This window comes from Diorhabda carinulata, chromosome 2, assembly GCF_026250575.1.
Source record: "Diorhabda carinulata isolate Delta chromosome 2, icDioCari1.1, whole genome shotgun sequence".
Taxonomy (NCBI): Eukaryota; Metazoa; Arthropoda; class Insecta; order Coleoptera; family Chrysomelidae; genus Diorhabda; species Diorhabda carinulata.
The window spans coordinates 21,906,478-21,924,620 of NC_079461.1; the positions used below are offsets into that span (position 1 = coordinate 21,906,478).

Here is an 18,143-nt window from a genome sequence, read left to right on the forward strand (position 1 = left end):
GCGGTTGAAGGATCAAATAAAAAATTGCATATTATTGAGAAAATATTTCACAGAACCCCGTATAAACTGTTTCGACATACCGTTGAGTTTTAAAACTGTTATTAGCATAGTTTCGGTTATGGTAGTAAAGGTGTTAACACACCTTGACCGCTCTTTGTTATTTTTTCACAGTCTGCAGAACATCCATACCAACAACCGATTACTTATTCTTTTTTTTACCAACGAAATATTCAAATCTTATGTTAGACAACGCATTTAATTTACTAATAATGATGCAATTCTAAATATTTAACTAGAAAATCTTATATTCTCGAATAATAACAGAAAAAGTATTTAAATAAAACAGGATATTGATTAAAACAACTGAGTAGCTGTTTAATAATTGAAAATAATCGAAAAATAGATCCTATGGATGTAGATGACGTTCAAAAAAGTCCATGTTCACGTTTCTTGGACATACGATAAAATTTGACCTGTACGTCCAAACACTTGTTGTTAACCTAGACTCGAATTGATTTCAATATTCTCATTGTGCGGATTTTTAAGAAAGAAAAAGTCACAAGGAGTTTAATCTGGTTACTACGATAGCTGAACGATGTGTTTAACCAAAATATCGTTGTAAAACTTGTTGAAACGTCACGCCGCATTATCGCAATCACAAAATGCCTCTGGTATTGACTGAATTCTTGGGGAACTACAACACTTAAGATCCTTAAATCTGTTGATGATAAGTACTGTTGTCGTATAGACATTGATGGTCACAACAGTAAATTTGTTAACTGAATCATTCAATGACATAAATACTGTTTTAACGGAGAGAGTGATGTTCCAAGAAAAATTAGAGAACAAGATAGTGGAAAGGTTCCCAAGTTGTTTACGGACGCTAAGCATGTTGCAGGTATGATTTAGTGACACCAGCTTGTAGCTTGGTACTATTTCTATAAGTTCCCGGCCCACTGAGCTGTCTACAACGTTCATTCTTGTTTTTGGTAGTCGTGAAATATTAGCTTCTCACTCCAGGTGCGAATTACGCTTCGTGATTTGTTTTTTTGTGTGCCGGTGGACATTCATTTCCAACTGTGTGAGACTACCCTCTATTCCTGAAATGGAAAAGCACTTGCGAGACGCGTATTTCACAAGCAACCAAGAATAGGTCTTGAGCTAGCTTCACCACGCGGCAGCAGACCTCTACGAGTCATCATAAAGAATATGTAAATGTCGAAAAGCAGAGGGAAGTCTAAGCTTTCTAAACGTATGTTATCCAATGCAATAAACATGTTTTTCGTTGTAAAAATTAGCTGGAAACCTCATTTTTTGGACAAGCCTCATATTACAAAAAATTGTAGAGTTGTGGAGGCAAAATGGTTCAATCAGATCAACTAAATATTAATGATCTAATGAATGAAGGTTTTATATAAGAAAATAACTTAGAGGGTCTTTATTGATTCCTCTGAAACTGATTAGAATATTATTCATATGAATCTTGTAGATTCAAGACTTTTAAAACAGTTGATGAAGACATTGCTTGAAGATGAACCACATATTTCGAAAGCTAAACTGAAAGAAGAGTTTGCGTGTAATTTAAGTTTTGGGGAATCAAACAGATTGTAAAAACAATTTAGGGTATGTAATTGAGTACAAGGGTGAGTATTTTCATTACCATAGGTGATGAAACAAACGATAATTGAATTTTCCGTTCATCAAATAGATATTAGTTTTATTTAGAGGCCAATAATTGAATAAAATTTCAATTTATTGAATGATGGCATTTACTAATTGTTTTATTAGAATTATTATTGGAAACACCGACTGTTTAATTCTATATTAAATTGCTAGATACAAATAAAAAAGTGTCTTCGAAATAGGAAATTGAAGAAATGTATGATTATATAGAGTTGCTAATAGCTTAAAAATAGTTTACATACCATATACTCGTTATTTTTTATAGTTAGCAATATAAAAAATTTTTTTAAGTCAAGGTAGACAAGTGTAATTATATTCCACTATAATCTGTTTCGTTTTCAACTTTTCCTATACGTTTTAATATATAATATGAACGTTGTTACTTAAGTCGAGTCTGCAGGAACCTGCTAGTAACTTATTAATAATAATTAATTGTAATAATAATCTGGACTTAACTCACCAATTTTTTTTTTCTATTTAATTTTCCAGTTTAAATAATCGATTTTAAAATGTCTTTAGAAATTTTCTATATTATGATCATATTCGTTGTCAAACTTTCTTTTTTGTAGGTTATTTATTTACTTAAACGTATGTACACATTCAAAGTATTTATTTAAATATATTTTCTTATTCATTTGTCACTATTCCGATGTATTCACGATTATATTAAATATCGACTCTCTATTTATATACTATAATAACATTCTAGAATCTTCGATTTCCGAGAATCTCTAGTTTGAGTAAACAAAATAGAGGTCTTCTCAGAAATTATCTATAAAAATAATCGTATAATGGTTAGTTTAGCTATCATGTAGTAACAAGGCCTGCTTGCCTGCTTCACGGTCTATATCAATCGGCATTATCAGTAAACGGTTTTGTTTATTACATTGAAATAGTTAGGTGGAGGTAGGAGGTGGATTAGATCAGTAACACATTTCAGGTGACTTAACTGCAATAATGATAGACGAATGGGTAGGCGGTTGATCATAATGCAACTAAAGTTTTTTCCTCAACAATTAAATTCCTACTGGTTAGTATAGGTGTTACAATATAGGAAATTTGAGTTTTTTACGTTGATACGTTTTGAGGTCTCAAAACTTTAGAATCAACCATAGTATATCTTTCATTTTGGTTAGAAAAAAAAATTGTGGGTAACAAAATTTTAGTGAAATTAATGCCCTAATCATGATAAAACCAAATTTTCATACCTTATTATATTGTTTATGCAGCTAAAAGGAGATATTGATAAACTTTTGGATTAATTTTTCAAAAATTGAATTGAGTTATATACAGTATAAAATTTCCTACAAATTTTGATGATTTTTTTGTACGATCAAAAACGAAAGAGATACAAGACTGAAATTTTGAGAACCTCAAGTCTGTATTACTTACAAAATAACATGTAAATCAATTGTATCCAAATGTGAGCCAAACAATAATATTTTGGTAAATCGTTTCGATTTAGACGACAAATAAGGAAAATATGTCAAAGGAAATCGTATAATCCGGAAACAAATATTTGTTTCAAATGAAAATAGAACAAGCTTTGCATTTCCAGCAAAATTTTTTACGATCTACAAACTCCACCTACCGAATTTGAATTTCGATATACAGATTTCAGAAGCCGGTTAATCTAGTTAGTTATACGAGTAAAAATAAATTTGAGATAATGTTTAGAAGTGAACAAATAAACGAATTTAAAAATAACGTGAACTATCACATGTAATCCGTTTGGGAAAGCATACGCTCTTACCACATAGTATAAAATATAATCTTCGTAAAATTGGTTCCAATATTGAAAAGCCATTTAACCAAAAATACCTCATATCATATTAATGATTAATTGGATAATTTGGCATGTACATAAATTGATAATTTATATCTCATTATTATTTTAAAAGGGTTATGTTTTGAATTTTAAATTTTATTAAAATAATATTTCAGCGTAATTCTTGTTTAATTAATTCTCTGATGATGAATATATAGTTATTCGAAACCTTCGAATATATATTAAAAATAATATATTCCATTATTGATTGCCATAAACCTTGTAGATTCAATATATGTTAAGTCTTATAAAACAATTCGTAAAGACTTTTCTTGAAGATGAACCACGAAAAAAGAATGAGTAAAGTTAAAGCGGTGAGTCTCCTGTGAAATCTGAAATTTCGTTTCATAACTTCAAACACGTGTACTTACGAAGATTGTGAGATCCATAAAAGGCGATAAAACAGTTTGCTAAGAGTGAAATCAATTGTCATCGCCCAAGGCAAGCCGTGGAATTAATTTTATAATAAACCAAAGCAAAATATTACGACACTTTGTATTCGATTCTGAGATTCAAGGTGAAATATTGAGACAAGTATGTTTATATTCTATTCTATCAAGGTTTTATTGTGACAGATTTATAATTGACCATAATGACGATCACATACTTTTTTTATATTAAAAATATTACATCAATATAACACCAATCTAAAATATTTTTTTCGTTAAATACTGGATTTGGATTTGGAATGTCTATTTTACTTTAACCACCAAGAAGAAAAAATGAATGTTGGACAAGAGATAATAAAAAAAAGGCACAAACAAAGGTGATAAAACACTGGAATGAGTCCATTGTTAAACCTGTTTCTCCAAAAGAAGTTTCTACGGAAATTGTAATTAACTTAAACCCTAAGAAAGTCCCTCGATTTGACCTCATCATTGAAGAAATACTGAATCAACTTCCACGCAAAGTTTTAGTCAAATTAACCAACTTTATTTATGATTAATTTTAATTATGATACCTAAGCAAGGTAAATGTGTTGTTACATCCTACCAGACTGTCTCTTTGTAGCTTTATTGTCTGTTTTTTCGGAATTGTACGAAAAAAACCATCGAATTAAGTTAATCAAATCACATAAATAATCGAAAACTTCTTGAAGGGAAACCTAGTGTGTTCTGTTACTTAACTAAACGTGGCTAAGGCTTCTGATGAAGTCTGTCATAAGGGGCTAAATTACAAATTACTTCCACGATAATATTTAGAACTATTTTGACCATTTTGGCCTTCGGAGAAGTCCACGAAGAAGCTAATATGAATGAATGGAGAATCCACGTTCAAGAGATAAATATATTAAATATAAAAATATGTACTAGCTTCTAAGAAGGAACTCCAAATTGTCCACACAATTAGCAAATGATAATTATTATATATTATAAGTAGAAAAAAAATCGGAATGAACGCGATTTGAACCTGGGACCTTCCGCCTTGTAGTCTAACCTCTACGAAGAACTTAATAACTTTTTTTATTCACTACTGTTTAAAGTATGTTTCTTAACATACTCATGCGTAAAGTATAGTTTTACACACTCTGAATTACGTATTTTACGCAAGGTAGTGTGAAAAGAAATTTGCTTGGGCAATATATACAGTGAGATAGCGCAAAGTATAATCTGAGTATTATAAACACGTCAGATCATCTGCTATTTTTAGTAAACGTTTCTTTATGACTGGAAATAATTCACATATCGAATATTTTGTATACCTCATTTAAATAATAGTGATTTTTATCAATTGAATAAAAGATTTGTTAATAAACAAGTTAATTAATAAACTCAAATAAATCAGACTGAAACGAATTTACGAAAATGGAAATGTTATAAATATTTATACAACGAAATAGTAGTTCAATGAAACTAACAATAATTTTATCGATAGACGTTTGTTTTTTGATTTGAGTAAACGTTGTAATGTATTTATTTGAATTATAGATTAAATTTATATCTAATTTGAACGCTACTAAATTCTAAAATGTAGTATTGTAGTGTACATCTAGGAGTATATGAATGATTTTTTTTTAAATTAATAATTCGTTAACAAAAAAAAACCAACACTACGAATAGTGAATAGTGACACAACTTATCATTATTTAATGATATTAATGAATGTCTACCTACCAGTTTATTATAATATAATCAAAATATCACGTACTTTTGGTGTATGCGCAGAATTTATTAACATTCTAACGTCTCAATACTTGATGATCGTAATGAAATAATGCTTAGACTGTGTAGATATAAAGTTTTTCATAAATTCTGTTCGATTCAAAACTTTTTAAAAAAATCTTGTTTGTACTTTTTGATTAAATATTTATTTTTTTTATTGACACTCTTAATTATGACGTACTGTAAACATTACGGGATAAATCATTACTTTGTTTATATATGCACTTTTCAAGAAAAAACTTTATTCAGGATAAAATATACAGGGATTTGTGAAAATAAGTATTTAATAAATATCCTCAAGGACATTAAAAATGATAGTAGGAGGTAGTTCAGGAAAATGTAAGTCTCTTTTCTATCAAATCCCATACAAATTGAATGGAATTTGAAAATCGAGAGATATCACCTTCTAACTGGAAGGAAGTAATGTTCTTGAAATATATTTTAAATTATTATTACATGCTTATCAGATGTTTTAAGTTTTCCATTTTTGTTTTAGTGCGGAGATTGGATCAGTTTGAAAATTTTGGAAATCACACCTGAGTTAACAACATTAGGAAACACTTTGGATGAAGCTCTCGAATTACAAAAAGCACATGATGAAGTTCTTCGACAACTACAGGTAAGAAATATAATTCGAATACTTCATTTGATATATGATTCAATCAGAAATATATTGAAATTTTCATTTTTTTTTTTCTATAATTTTAGTGGATTTGATTATATTTTAATAAGAAGATTCTATCATCATAAATTTCGTATCACTGCTGTTTAAAAATAACAGTTACATCTCTAATATTCATAACAGTATTTTTAAAATTAGATCTAAATTTAATTTGTTGTAAATGCCTCTATTAAATCGCCGGTTTTAGAACTTAGGAAATTGGAACACAGTTACTTTCTCTGTTATAACAAACAACGTACTTTCTGTATACATATTCGTGTTGAAAGAAATTTGAAAAAGAAAATTCTGTAGCTGTAGATTTTTATTTGTATAACATACCAAAACAATATTTTAGTTAAGGGGATGATGAAACAATACTTACTTGATAGTTTTGTTGATAGTTTTTCCTTTATGAATTAAAATTATCCCGTGCGCATCCACAAAAACCGACGCCATCACTTTACCTGTAGATGGAACGGCCTGTGGAGGCACCCATCTTGTGCACAATCTTTTCATGTTCAAATTTCCAGTTAATATAGGATGTTCATGCAACTACCGCCATCTCTAGGTCAAGCCAAGTACTCCTCGTATAATAAAAAAGAAGTGTCAACACTATTTTTTCTGTTCATTCTATTTTTTGTTATATTTGAAATAGAATGAGATGAATTCGTAACATATTCTAAAAATTCAAGGTCGATAATTATTTTTTTCATATAAACAACTTTTATTATTCATTCAGACATCTTCAAATGACAAATTTGAATTTGAAATACAGAAAAAAAATAATGTTAAAGGTCAAACACTGTTAACAATGACATAACGTGTTTATTTATATTTGAATACGAATATTTAAAACATACAGAGTGGTCAAAGGAAATCCATATCGTAGAACTATGAAAAACTATTGTAATATAATACAGTTCATAAAAAAAATTGCTGTTCAGATGTAGGTCGAGAAGTTACCAGAGTTGCCAAACTGTATTTTTTGTCGTCAACTTCACCACAATAATTTTCCAGAATATCTATGGGAATATATATGTTATATTGGACAAACAAATAGTTAGTTCTGAAAACGATTTATTGACCATGTGTAGCTTTAGTTAATAGAATAAAAAATAACAGAAAATCACTGATATCTAGTGACATACTACAGGTTGATTTTTTTTATGTATCGTCATAAATATTTTATTTTCCCAGAATAAACAGAGTCCAGTGGAGGAACTGCTCCGACAGGCGGATCAACTCATCGCTACCCAAAAACCACGAGCAGAAGTTTATGCCGCTATGGCGGAATCCCTCGGCAGAGCTTGGAAAGACATAAATTCCACTCTCGAAATCAGAAAATTCATCCTAGATCTAAACGTTTTGTATCATAAGAGAGCTGAAGATTTTTTCCATAAATCGGATGCCTTGGACGCCTCGTGTAAAGATAAAACAGTTCCAATAGAAATTGAAACCGTAAAAGTATTCCTAACATCGATACACGATCAAAGAAGAACCATTTTGGAATCTCTAATGGCTGCGTTGCAAGCGGGAAATTCTTTATTGGGAAAACTGAAGGAACTTGGAGCCGAAGGAACACTTGATTCCAGACCAAATCGAATTCGAAGCTCTGTTAAAAGAGGTAATTTTTTCAATTAAATATAATTTTTCGCTTTTTATGGTTTAAATGATTTGTTGATCTATTTTTATAATATCGTGATGTTGGTCCTATATTTACAAATCATATAACCGTTATCGATCCAGTCATGAACTAATTGTGTTAAATTCAAGTTCGTGTTGACATTTGAACCTTCTAGTAGTCGAAAAAATGTTGATTGCATGCCAAAAGATTGAAGCAGATTAAAAACAATAATATCATTTCAATTTACGTCTGATTTTAAAGTATATAATAAGTTTTTACCCCTCGATTCATCATTAGAGACGATCTTTCCAAATTTTGAAAAGCCTTCTTGAAAAAATTACAAAAATTATTGTTATATTCATTGATAAGATTCTGTACAATAAACATAGATGGCTTGGCACGTGAGTAAAGTTTTCAGTTCCTTCTTTTCAGCTATATCCCAAGTACAAGGATGGCTAGATGATTTACATTTGAGAAGACAAGTTCTAGAAGGGACTTTCAACGAAAGGAAGACCCAGTTAGAACAATGTTTAGCTTTAGCGATTCTTGCAACTGATTTAAGGGAATTGGAGGAAACTGTACAACATCGAAGAGATCTACTAGCTAATAGCAATCAATATGGTAAGCGTCTTATCAGAATTCCAGATTATTTAGTCTAATACTAGTATCGTTTCTAGGAGATTCTTCATCTAGTGCGGAGCTATTTCTCCATGAACACATGAAATTACTTCCGGAAGCTAAACAGCTTCAAGAAAGAGCTTTGAAAATCACCAAAGCCACCGAACAATTAGTAGCATCAGGATGTTTCGCTGGCGAAGAAGCTTCGCAACAATCTTACGCCGTACTGTCTTCTACATCTGATTATTTGACAGACCTTCAGACAAGAGAATCGTTGTTGGAGAGGGTTAAATCTTTCTTCAGGACAGCACAAACAGTAAGTCGAAGAAATTTGTTAAATATATTAAATATATTTGTTATAAAATAATAAATTTTAGGTTTTAACGAAATTGAATCAGTTGGAAATTCAATTAACAGCAACAGAACTTCCGAAAACATCTCCGCAATTGGTACAACTTCACGAACAATGTTCGAAAGCGATAGAGGACGCTACTGGGGCTCCCATAACCGAAGGATATGCCATTTTAGACATTGCAGGTGTGAAGACTTGTGTATTAAAAACCTATAGAGGCTATCAATTAAAACAAAGTTGTCCACGTGATTAATTTAATCATTTTTTTTTCATTTTCAGGACGTGGTACTGCCGGTACTGAAGGTATACAACGTATGGTAGAAGAATTGGAAAACAAGAAAATAATCCTTGAAGGATTATGTACTGCACATAAGGAGGAAAATATTAGAGTGAACGCTGCTTTGAATAACTTTTTGGAAAAACACAACGAAATCTATACGTGGTTGTTAACCATAGCGGAGGCTTTTCTTAAAGGACACAGAGATATGGGAAGCGATTTACCATTAGCTAGCGATTTTTACGAGTTACATAATCAGTTGCTTAACGATTTACAGGTATGGAAAAATTAATCAACAGTTCTAAATATTGGCAAATCCACCAATGGACCTAGAAAATTTCATTGATATTGCTATTAAATCTTTCAAGGATCTGTTAGCACTTAAATATGTGCGAAATTTGATTAGTGACTTGATTTTTAACCAGATACGATCATATAAGATTCTAGCTTCGCTTTATAGGCTTCAATAATGATCCGGAGTGCCGTCTGTGCAAAAAGGGGTAAGAAACTGTATACCAAGTCTTATGTGAATCACAAGGGCGTGGTTTGAGCACTTAAGAAGCCTCACACCTTTATTAATGACGTCAAAAGGTTAAATAAAGCGTTTGAACACCTGTACAAAGGACTTCGGTAATGACAACGAGTTTATTAGACAGTTATATTTATTGAAAGTTATGTATAATGGGGATATTTGTTTTCTTTTTTCCATTCCTCTCACTGGTGGCTTAAAGACATTTCCTAATGTCTATAATGAGAAGTAAAGCACCATGATATATTCCAAAGTCTATTTTTTATTTATGGGTTTTCAATTTGCTGTAATTTTGTTTTGTTTCAGATCAAAGGTAACGAAATCAACACGCTTCTACTAACACTACCCCCTATTTTAGAATACTTGGAAGATAATCAGAGAAAAGACGTGGACTTTAAAGTCGAACAACTCCACGAAAGGTGGATGAAGTTGAAGAATATCTTGGAAATAAGAATGGAATTGGCGAATATATACGTCAAATTCCATAAGGAAGCGGATATAGTTAATAAAGAAATGGACAAATTGGATAATCTCCTTGTTCAAAATAAAGATAATGTAGACGACGAAACGATGCGAAAGTTGGAGGAGAAGTTCGAGAGTATAGTGCCTTTTTACGAGTGCGCAAAAAATACTGGACTCACTTTTATAAATCAAGCAAAATCGGTGAGTTTTTTTTCTATAAAATTAATTAAAAATCTAAATCTCGAATGGATTCATAAGGAAACTCCCTACTTCAAATTGAAACTTCTCTTGCCAACTACTTTTTCTCTTGTTTCTAACCCTCCACAAGTACAGAAAACTCTTCCACAGAACTAATAGGAGAGGAAGAAGACTACACGTGAAAAACTCGATGCGCAATTCGATGAAGACCTGTTAGATGAAACTTTCCCAAAAAACAGATCATAGGTCTCGAGTTAACTCATAAGAAAACACTCTCAGACATGGTTACTTCAGAAGCAAGTGCTGGCAAGGGTTCATAGTCATCGAAACTACACCTTCACCAGAAGAAAAGATCTCCAGGTAATTTCATGCTGCAAGTGCTGACAAGGCTATATAACCATAGAGCTAAACCTTTACAAGAAGAAAGGACCTTCCGGAATCTCCTACAGAACTGTCTTTAGAAGTGCTGACAAGGGAGTATACCCTTCACGAGCAGGGACGACTTGGACGAGAAGAAGGAGATTACACATGGAAAAGGGGATGCCAAATTCGACAATAGGTCTCATCAAAAAAGTCTGTTTGCTCTAAATCATGTCATATAAGAGATCAGATATCTTGAATTCAACAATAACTGAATTTCATCTCGAAAAAAAGCGATACACGATTGGTGGAAAGACATGATTCGATGAAGATAGTTGAAGATGACTCAAAACAGATCTTTCTCAGGTTTTGAGAAACGTCACCAACGTCATAGATATACTGGTTTAAACCAAGAAAATTCTGAAAGTCTTCCGGAAATTGCTACTGGTTATATTGTAAACTGTAATAACTTGCTTTCCTATCAATTATGTCCTGTTAAAAACTATCTTTCCATATCTGTTAACAGCTTGGAAAAATTTTTCTCTATCTTAAGAAGACTGCAGAGCTAGTTTATAAACATTCCATCTGAAAATAAGTTTAACGAACTGGTTTCACTTTCTATTCATATTGTTGATGACGTGCTTGATAAAATTTCAAGTGCACCAAATATTCTGTATTTTGGGCACTGTGATTGGTAAAAAAAATCGTCTATATCGAATTTAGTACGGACACACTATTCATGTTTGAATAAGTGGTTAATATATAATGTCGATAATAATTTTAGTTTTTTTGAGCTTCAATTAATTTTTTTATTTGATACGGCGATGCGCTCGTACTAAAATCGGCTGGAGAATCGCATTTCGTTACCGATCATCGCTATTTTTAGATTAAAGTGTCTTCCAGTAACCAGCAACTGTTCAAAATAAATCAAAACAGAAATAGCTGTCGTCTTTCTAATATTCCAAAATTATTTTATGTGTCATATGTATTTCTACTAACCAAAAGGAAGATACTATAACCTGTTGTTTCAATATTTACCCAATATTAAAATATATATAGTGGAATTTATAACTTTTGGAAAAATGGACACAGTAAAATAAATTTACATACCTTGCGATTGCATCACAAGTTTATTAATCTTTTTGTAATTAAATTTGCTACTAAAACAGAAATCGACGTGGTTATTAGTTAATTGGCGCAGTCAATAGGATAATCTATTTGAAAATGAGATTAATAAACGAAATGCTTGGACTTGGAATAGTAAAATCTACGGAGATTTCTTCCAATTCAATTAAGTTATCTTATGAAGGAGTTGCCGATTAGTAACATCCTTTTAATTTGTTGAATATATCGACTAAGTAACTTGATTCCATCAAAAATTTATCGTCTCGAAACGTTTCAGTTTTTTATGGTTCCTCTGTGCCATAGAACTGCCAATTTTTATAACGGATCATGTCATTCGTCCAGTAACTTTACAGATCTGTTTTGTTTTACAAATGTTTGTATACTTTAAAATGTTTCACACATCGTACGAATAACATCAGTGTAAATTTTTTTTCTTTTTGCTTTATTAATATAAATACGAAAAAGTCGAATCGTTAAATTTTGAAAAAAATCTCCAAACATACTTTTTACTATAAATCAAAGTTAGTTCAGTTCTTACTTATTTTTTTCGCAGAATATCTCTAGAAACGAAGCTTCCAAACTTCAATTGGTTCTATTATGATCAATTCAATCCTAGTAAATCCACATTTATATATTTTTAATGAAAATTTATTAATGATTTTGTATAATATCAATTATTTGGCGCAGTCAGTAGGATAATATGTAAAATTATCTTTAGTTGGCTACATTTATCGAGGTTTTAGTGAAACCCCAATCAGAATGTTTCATAAATTATTTAATATATCAATTTAGTGTTAAATGGTTTTGATTTATTTTGAGCTCTCTTTATTAAATCGATGTCTTGCACTTTATACAAAATTGTTTTTAGAAACAATCTATTTAGAATATTAAAATAGTATTTTTAGAATAAAAAAGTATGTTTGTATTGCAATTCCACACCAACACGATCCGACGATTTGTTTTAAAATGAAAAATTTTCATGAATGTTGCCAAGAAAATGTTGTATTACAAAACATATCAGAATTCATTAATAAATCGCTGGTAAGAAAAAAAATTTTGTAAAATCATTTGTAGATCAAATATAAAATGATGGCCATTGCTTTTTGAGTCTTATCGGCTTCTGTTAATAGATGGCGTACTACATTTATATGATTTTCGAGTTTGTTGTTTCTTCAATGATGTCCTCAATGAAGAACTAGCTTGAAGTCTATTCGTTTTCTGCATCCTAATATATACGAGTGACACGAATTTAAAGAAGGTAGTAAGAAATAAGTACTAAACTTCGACGTTTCACGATTCAGGATAGAATAGATGGAATAATTAAGCAATTTTGCGGAAAAAACCACAGGATGACTCTATAAAAGTGAATCATTTGATTCGAACGACCCTCGTATTATTTGATCCTACGAAAAACATAAATTTGAATGAGAAAAATGCAGACTACGTAATCTATATGTAAATAATAATCAAACACGCTGTATCTTTAAAATCAGACGTCAGAATTTGAATTTCAGCGAAAAAAAAGTATAGTCAATTTTATTTACCCACTCTGTATATACAATGCATAATTACCAACATATCAAACAAATAACGTGTCTGAGCATTCGAAAAAGATAAATGCACGCCATTTCTCTAAATCTAATTCTAATTTTATATTTCCAGATATCCGAACCACATCTCGACACTCAACGGGCATGTCTGTGCGTTGAGTCCATTCTTGAGAGACTGTCAGGAAGGCAGTTAGTCGTAACTAGAAACTGGCAGACTTTCCACACCGAGGTGGTGGAGAAACGCGAACTTCTGGTGCGCCTCGAATTGACCATGGAGGAAAGCTCCAAGGTTAGTAATTTTTTTTTAACACACACCTGTGTTTACAGTGACACCTGTGAGATTCGGAGTGGGGACGTCAATAATACAATGTGAAGTGAAGAAATTTTGAAAATTTTTTTCTAGTTTTTTGGATTTTAGTTATTGAATTCTTGATGATCTGTTAGTTTCAGTGTTTGCGATTCTCAGATTTATAAATAAAATTTTTTTTATTCTTTTTGAAACATATATTTTGGGAGGTCTCCAAATATTGACAGTTGAGATAATTAAGTGAAAATTATTTTTACGAAAAAATATGTTTAGAAATTTTAAAATTTTAAAATTAAATCTCGCCTCAGTATTTTTTTGTTAGTCCGTGAGTGATGACACTTTTTTCACTAAAAGAAATCGTTTCAATCATCATCAGTGTAAGAAAAATTTTTTTTCAAATATTGATTCCAATATTGATCTCAAACTTTGCGTTTCTTATTTAATAGAATCAAAATTTTGGCATGAAATCTGTGGCAATATAATTATTTTGGAAATAACTACGTGGGAGTCATGAAAATTATTATTTGACATCGTTTGTTGAAATAAAATCAGTTGGATACGAATTTTATTTTTAGAACCACGATGCAGAAATCAAATTTCTTTATCCTTTTTGTTAAAATAAATGAAATTTTCTAGCTTCTGCAATAAAACTGTATACTTAGAGTTATACAGAATGTCCCACAGAAAATTTACAAACCGTACATCAATCTTAGCTATATAGCTTCTCAAAAAAAAGTTTTACGAAAATTTATATATTTTGATATAAATTATATGAATTGATACTTGATGTACAGCATCTATATTTTATACTTCCCACGAAGATTTTTTTTTCTTACACAATCATTATTTAGTTTTTTTTACAGTGCTCAAATTATAAAGCATGCATTTAATAGATCTTCTTGCTTTTTTAATAATTTTTATTTTCATATATTTTTTATTGAAACGATATTTTTGGAGCCAGACAACAATTAGAGATATTTTGGTGAGTCTACTACTAAATTTTTTCTGTAAAAATATATACAGGATGTTTCTAGATTCATACGACAACATTCAGGAGGTGATTGCTCGTGTAAAATTAAGATGGGTCTTTCCTACAACAAAATTTCCTCACCACCCTCAAAAGATGGTGACTATAATTCAGTTTTTATTAATTTTTTTTTCTAATATTTGAAAATTTCAGTAATGCTCACTTTTTTTCATATTTAAAGTTGACTGAGGAAATTTTATTATGGAAAAGACCTTAATTTCATAAGAGCAATCACCTCAGTAGATGTTTTAAGCTGGTCTGGGGACGAAAGTGACGAATACGGACTAAGTCGTAGTATCCTTATCATCCGTCTAACCGCAGACTGCGATAACCGTCCTCAGACCAGTTTTATAGCATGAATTTAGAAACACATCGTATATTAAAGATTATTCTTCGTCAATTTCAGACAATCAGCTTAGTCTCCAAACTAGACGACAAACTATACCCTGTGATAACCACCGACTCCAATAAACCAAAGCAAATAGCCGATTTCATCGAAGATAAATTATCGATACTCATCCCCGAGGTGCGAAAATCTCAAGCAGACGTTAACGAAAAGATTAAAACAACAGAAGCTCTAATTCAACAAACTCAAAATAAAGACGAAACTAATTTATCCGTTAAGAAGAAACTGGACGAAATTAATCAGAAACTTCAGGATGCGGCGTCGGATTATCAAGTACTGTCTCAAGTTCTAATAGGATACTTTAGAAATTTGGAAGAAATCGAAAAGAAAGTTGAAGTATATAACGCAGAATTGGAAAAAACTGTTTACCCTAAAGATGTTACCACTGTCGGTAGGTTCTTACAGGAACACGAGGTTTTAAAACAAACTATAACTGAAAGATTGAGATTCGCTCAAGCCGAATGTGACCAGGTCGCCGAAAGGATCAGGAAACAGGTGAGACACGCTTAATGCAAATAGACATCGTACGACTCTTGTATTAATTGGGGTCTTTATGGGGTGTTCGTCCTTTTAAAGAACTTCCGTTGATGCATGTCTCAAAGCTCATCTGTTGGCTGAATCACCTAGAGGTCTAGCTTGGTTAATGATGTTTATATCTTCCTACTGAGCCTCTGTTGGCTTAATGATTATTTGGAATCTCGTACTACCTTTGGCTCAAATAAAACTTGTAGTAGAAGCTTATAGAATGTGGTTATTCTCTTCAGGAGTTTTTGATGACTTCGCTATTGATGGTTCTATCCTAGATTATTCTGTTAAATCTCATACTACCTTGTGGTTTGAGAAGGGATGTAATACGGTTGTAGAATGTCTGAAACCTCTCAAAGAACATGTTCTGGCTTAAATATTGATGGTTATATATGGGTGATTCCGTTCTAACTGTGATATTCAATGTCCTGTATTGTTTTTTTGTACTAGTCATTAATTAATAATCAATTAATAAAAATTTTGTGTTAATTGAATAATTCTTAAGATATTTAAACATTATTTTTATACAATATAACTTGCCACTTAAAGAAAACTTATACTACATCACTTGAATGTCAGTACCGTGTCATGTCCATTCCTAGAATTTACCGATAAATTATTAATTTTTTTTGTCGTAACAAATGATTTAAACTAATCACCTTATAAATTCTAATGTTTATGATCAAACTGAGGAAAATTGATGCACTTGTTGTTTAATATCTTAAGTTACCATGTCAGTACCGTGGATAAATGAGTCAGTACCGTGGAACTCAAAATCCGACATTTGTGTCTTGCTCGTGATACTTTGAAGTTGTAGTAAATTCCTCTTAGAGTTTTATTTTTACAGTAAAATAGATGAATAATATGCATAAAAAAGTTAGAAAAGTTAAATTTTAAAATCTTGAAATTTTGAATACAAAAAATCACAGTTAGAACGGAATCACCCATATTCCTGTGGAGCTTTTTTTAGCTTGGTGATGCTTTTGAATATCGTACTACCTTGGGTTTAAATAAATCTTGTAGTAGAAGAATAATGAATTTTCCAATCCTCTTAAAGGGGATGTTCTGACTCGATTATGGATGTGTATATTTTTCTATAGAGTCTCTATTGGCTATTAAATATTGTACTACCTAAAAGGAACGTAGTGGAAGCATATAGAATGTATCTATTCTCTTCAAGAGCTTTTATTAATGTTTCTATCCTTTTGAAGATGTTTCGATGTCTTGGTGATTCTTTACAACCCTCTACTAGCTTTATATCTAAGTAAAAAGGTATTGAACAGTTATGTTTATTTCCTCTTTTTACTTTGTATTTTATGTAAATTTATAAATTTCAGGAGCCCGAAACAGCTGCCGAACACGACATCAACAAACTTAAACATGTTTTAGAGCTCAATACATCGCAATTTGAAGATCAGTGGAGACAGAGACAAGATTCTTTGTTAGCCCATCGACAAATATCATCGTTCGACCACGATCTTATGAAAATTAATGATAGCATAGATGATTTAGACAGGCAGATGAAAAATATTACGGGGCAATACGGAGAAACGGTATCAAGTGCTAAAGCCACGTCACAAGCTTTTGGAAATTTGGAGGAAACTATTCAGGTTAGGAAAAGAAATTGCATCTGATAAATAACAATTTTATCAATTTTTATAAAATATTGATCTGGTGTTAGGTAGTGGGTTTTGGTATAGTAAAAAACCATATTGTGACTCGAAACTTTTTCATGTTCCCTTTTTATGTGTAAATATCAATTTTATTACAAAATTGGATCATTGATTGATTGTTTTTAATTAAAATATTCACAGTTGCAAATCTAGATGAATGTTATCCATTATTGCTCACCCTATATTTTTTAAATTTAAATTAAAATGTTTTATTTCAATTTTATATCACTGTTTCAGACTTTAGAACAAAGAATTCAATCTTTCATTAAATCTAGTGACAAATTAATATCTGAAAATCATAAGGAATCACCACACGTCCAAAATGAAATATCCGCTCTGCAAGATAAATGGAATAACTTGAAAAATCAAATGAAAACAATTAGGAACCTCATAGATACCAGCATTAGATACTTCCAGTTTGTAGAAGGGGTAAATTGAAATCATATTTCGTTATTTATTATGGTAAAATACATCAAATAAATGTTTAAAGTTGAATGTCGAGATGCAGCTCATGGAAATGCTTAGGGAATAAATCTGGCAACAGCTGCTTGGAACTCTGAACTTTTTTGAGGTTATGCTGGAAATAAAAATTATTGTAGAATTTTTGATTTGTATCTTTTATATTCAAGTAAATCTTGTAATGGCTGATATAACCTACAATCTGGCAACAGCTGATAAAACCTACAAACCTCACTATTTCTCGTTGATCAGATAATGATAAACAATAAATTGATTATTTAAATTGGTAATCGTATTACAAAAATAGGCCAGGCATA

The 18,143-nt window shown here is 31.0% G+C and overlaps 1 protein-coding gene across 1 annotated transcript in view; it reads left to right on the top strand.

Moving 5' to 3' along the window:
- The window catches only part of LOC130890769 (titin), a 159,887-nt gene that overhangs the window by 22,844 nt on the left and 118,900 nt on the right, over window positions 1-18,143 (top strand). The window contains exons 14-24 of the mRNA XM_057795075.1: window positions 6,170-6,292; window positions 7,532-7,958; window positions 8,391-8,579; window positions 8,636-8,892; window positions 8,954-9,113; window positions 9,208-9,482; window positions 10,041-10,397; window positions 13,542-13,718; window positions 15,170-15,664; window positions 17,032-17,304; window positions 17,605-17,796. Of these exons, the coding sequence (XP_057651058.1) occupies window positions 6,170-6,292; window positions 7,532-7,958; window positions 8,391-8,579; window positions 8,636-8,892; window positions 8,954-9,113; window positions 9,208-9,482; window positions 10,041-10,397; window positions 13,542-13,718; window positions 15,170-15,664; window positions 17,032-17,304; window positions 17,605-17,796 (2,925 nt within the window). The remainder of the gene's footprint in view (window positions 1-6,169; window positions 6,293-7,531; window positions 7,959-8,390; window positions 8,580-8,635; window positions 8,893-8,953; window positions 9,114-9,207; window positions 9,483-10,040; window positions 10,398-13,541; window positions 13,719-15,169; window positions 15,665-17,031; window positions 17,305-17,604; window positions 17,797-18,143) is intronic.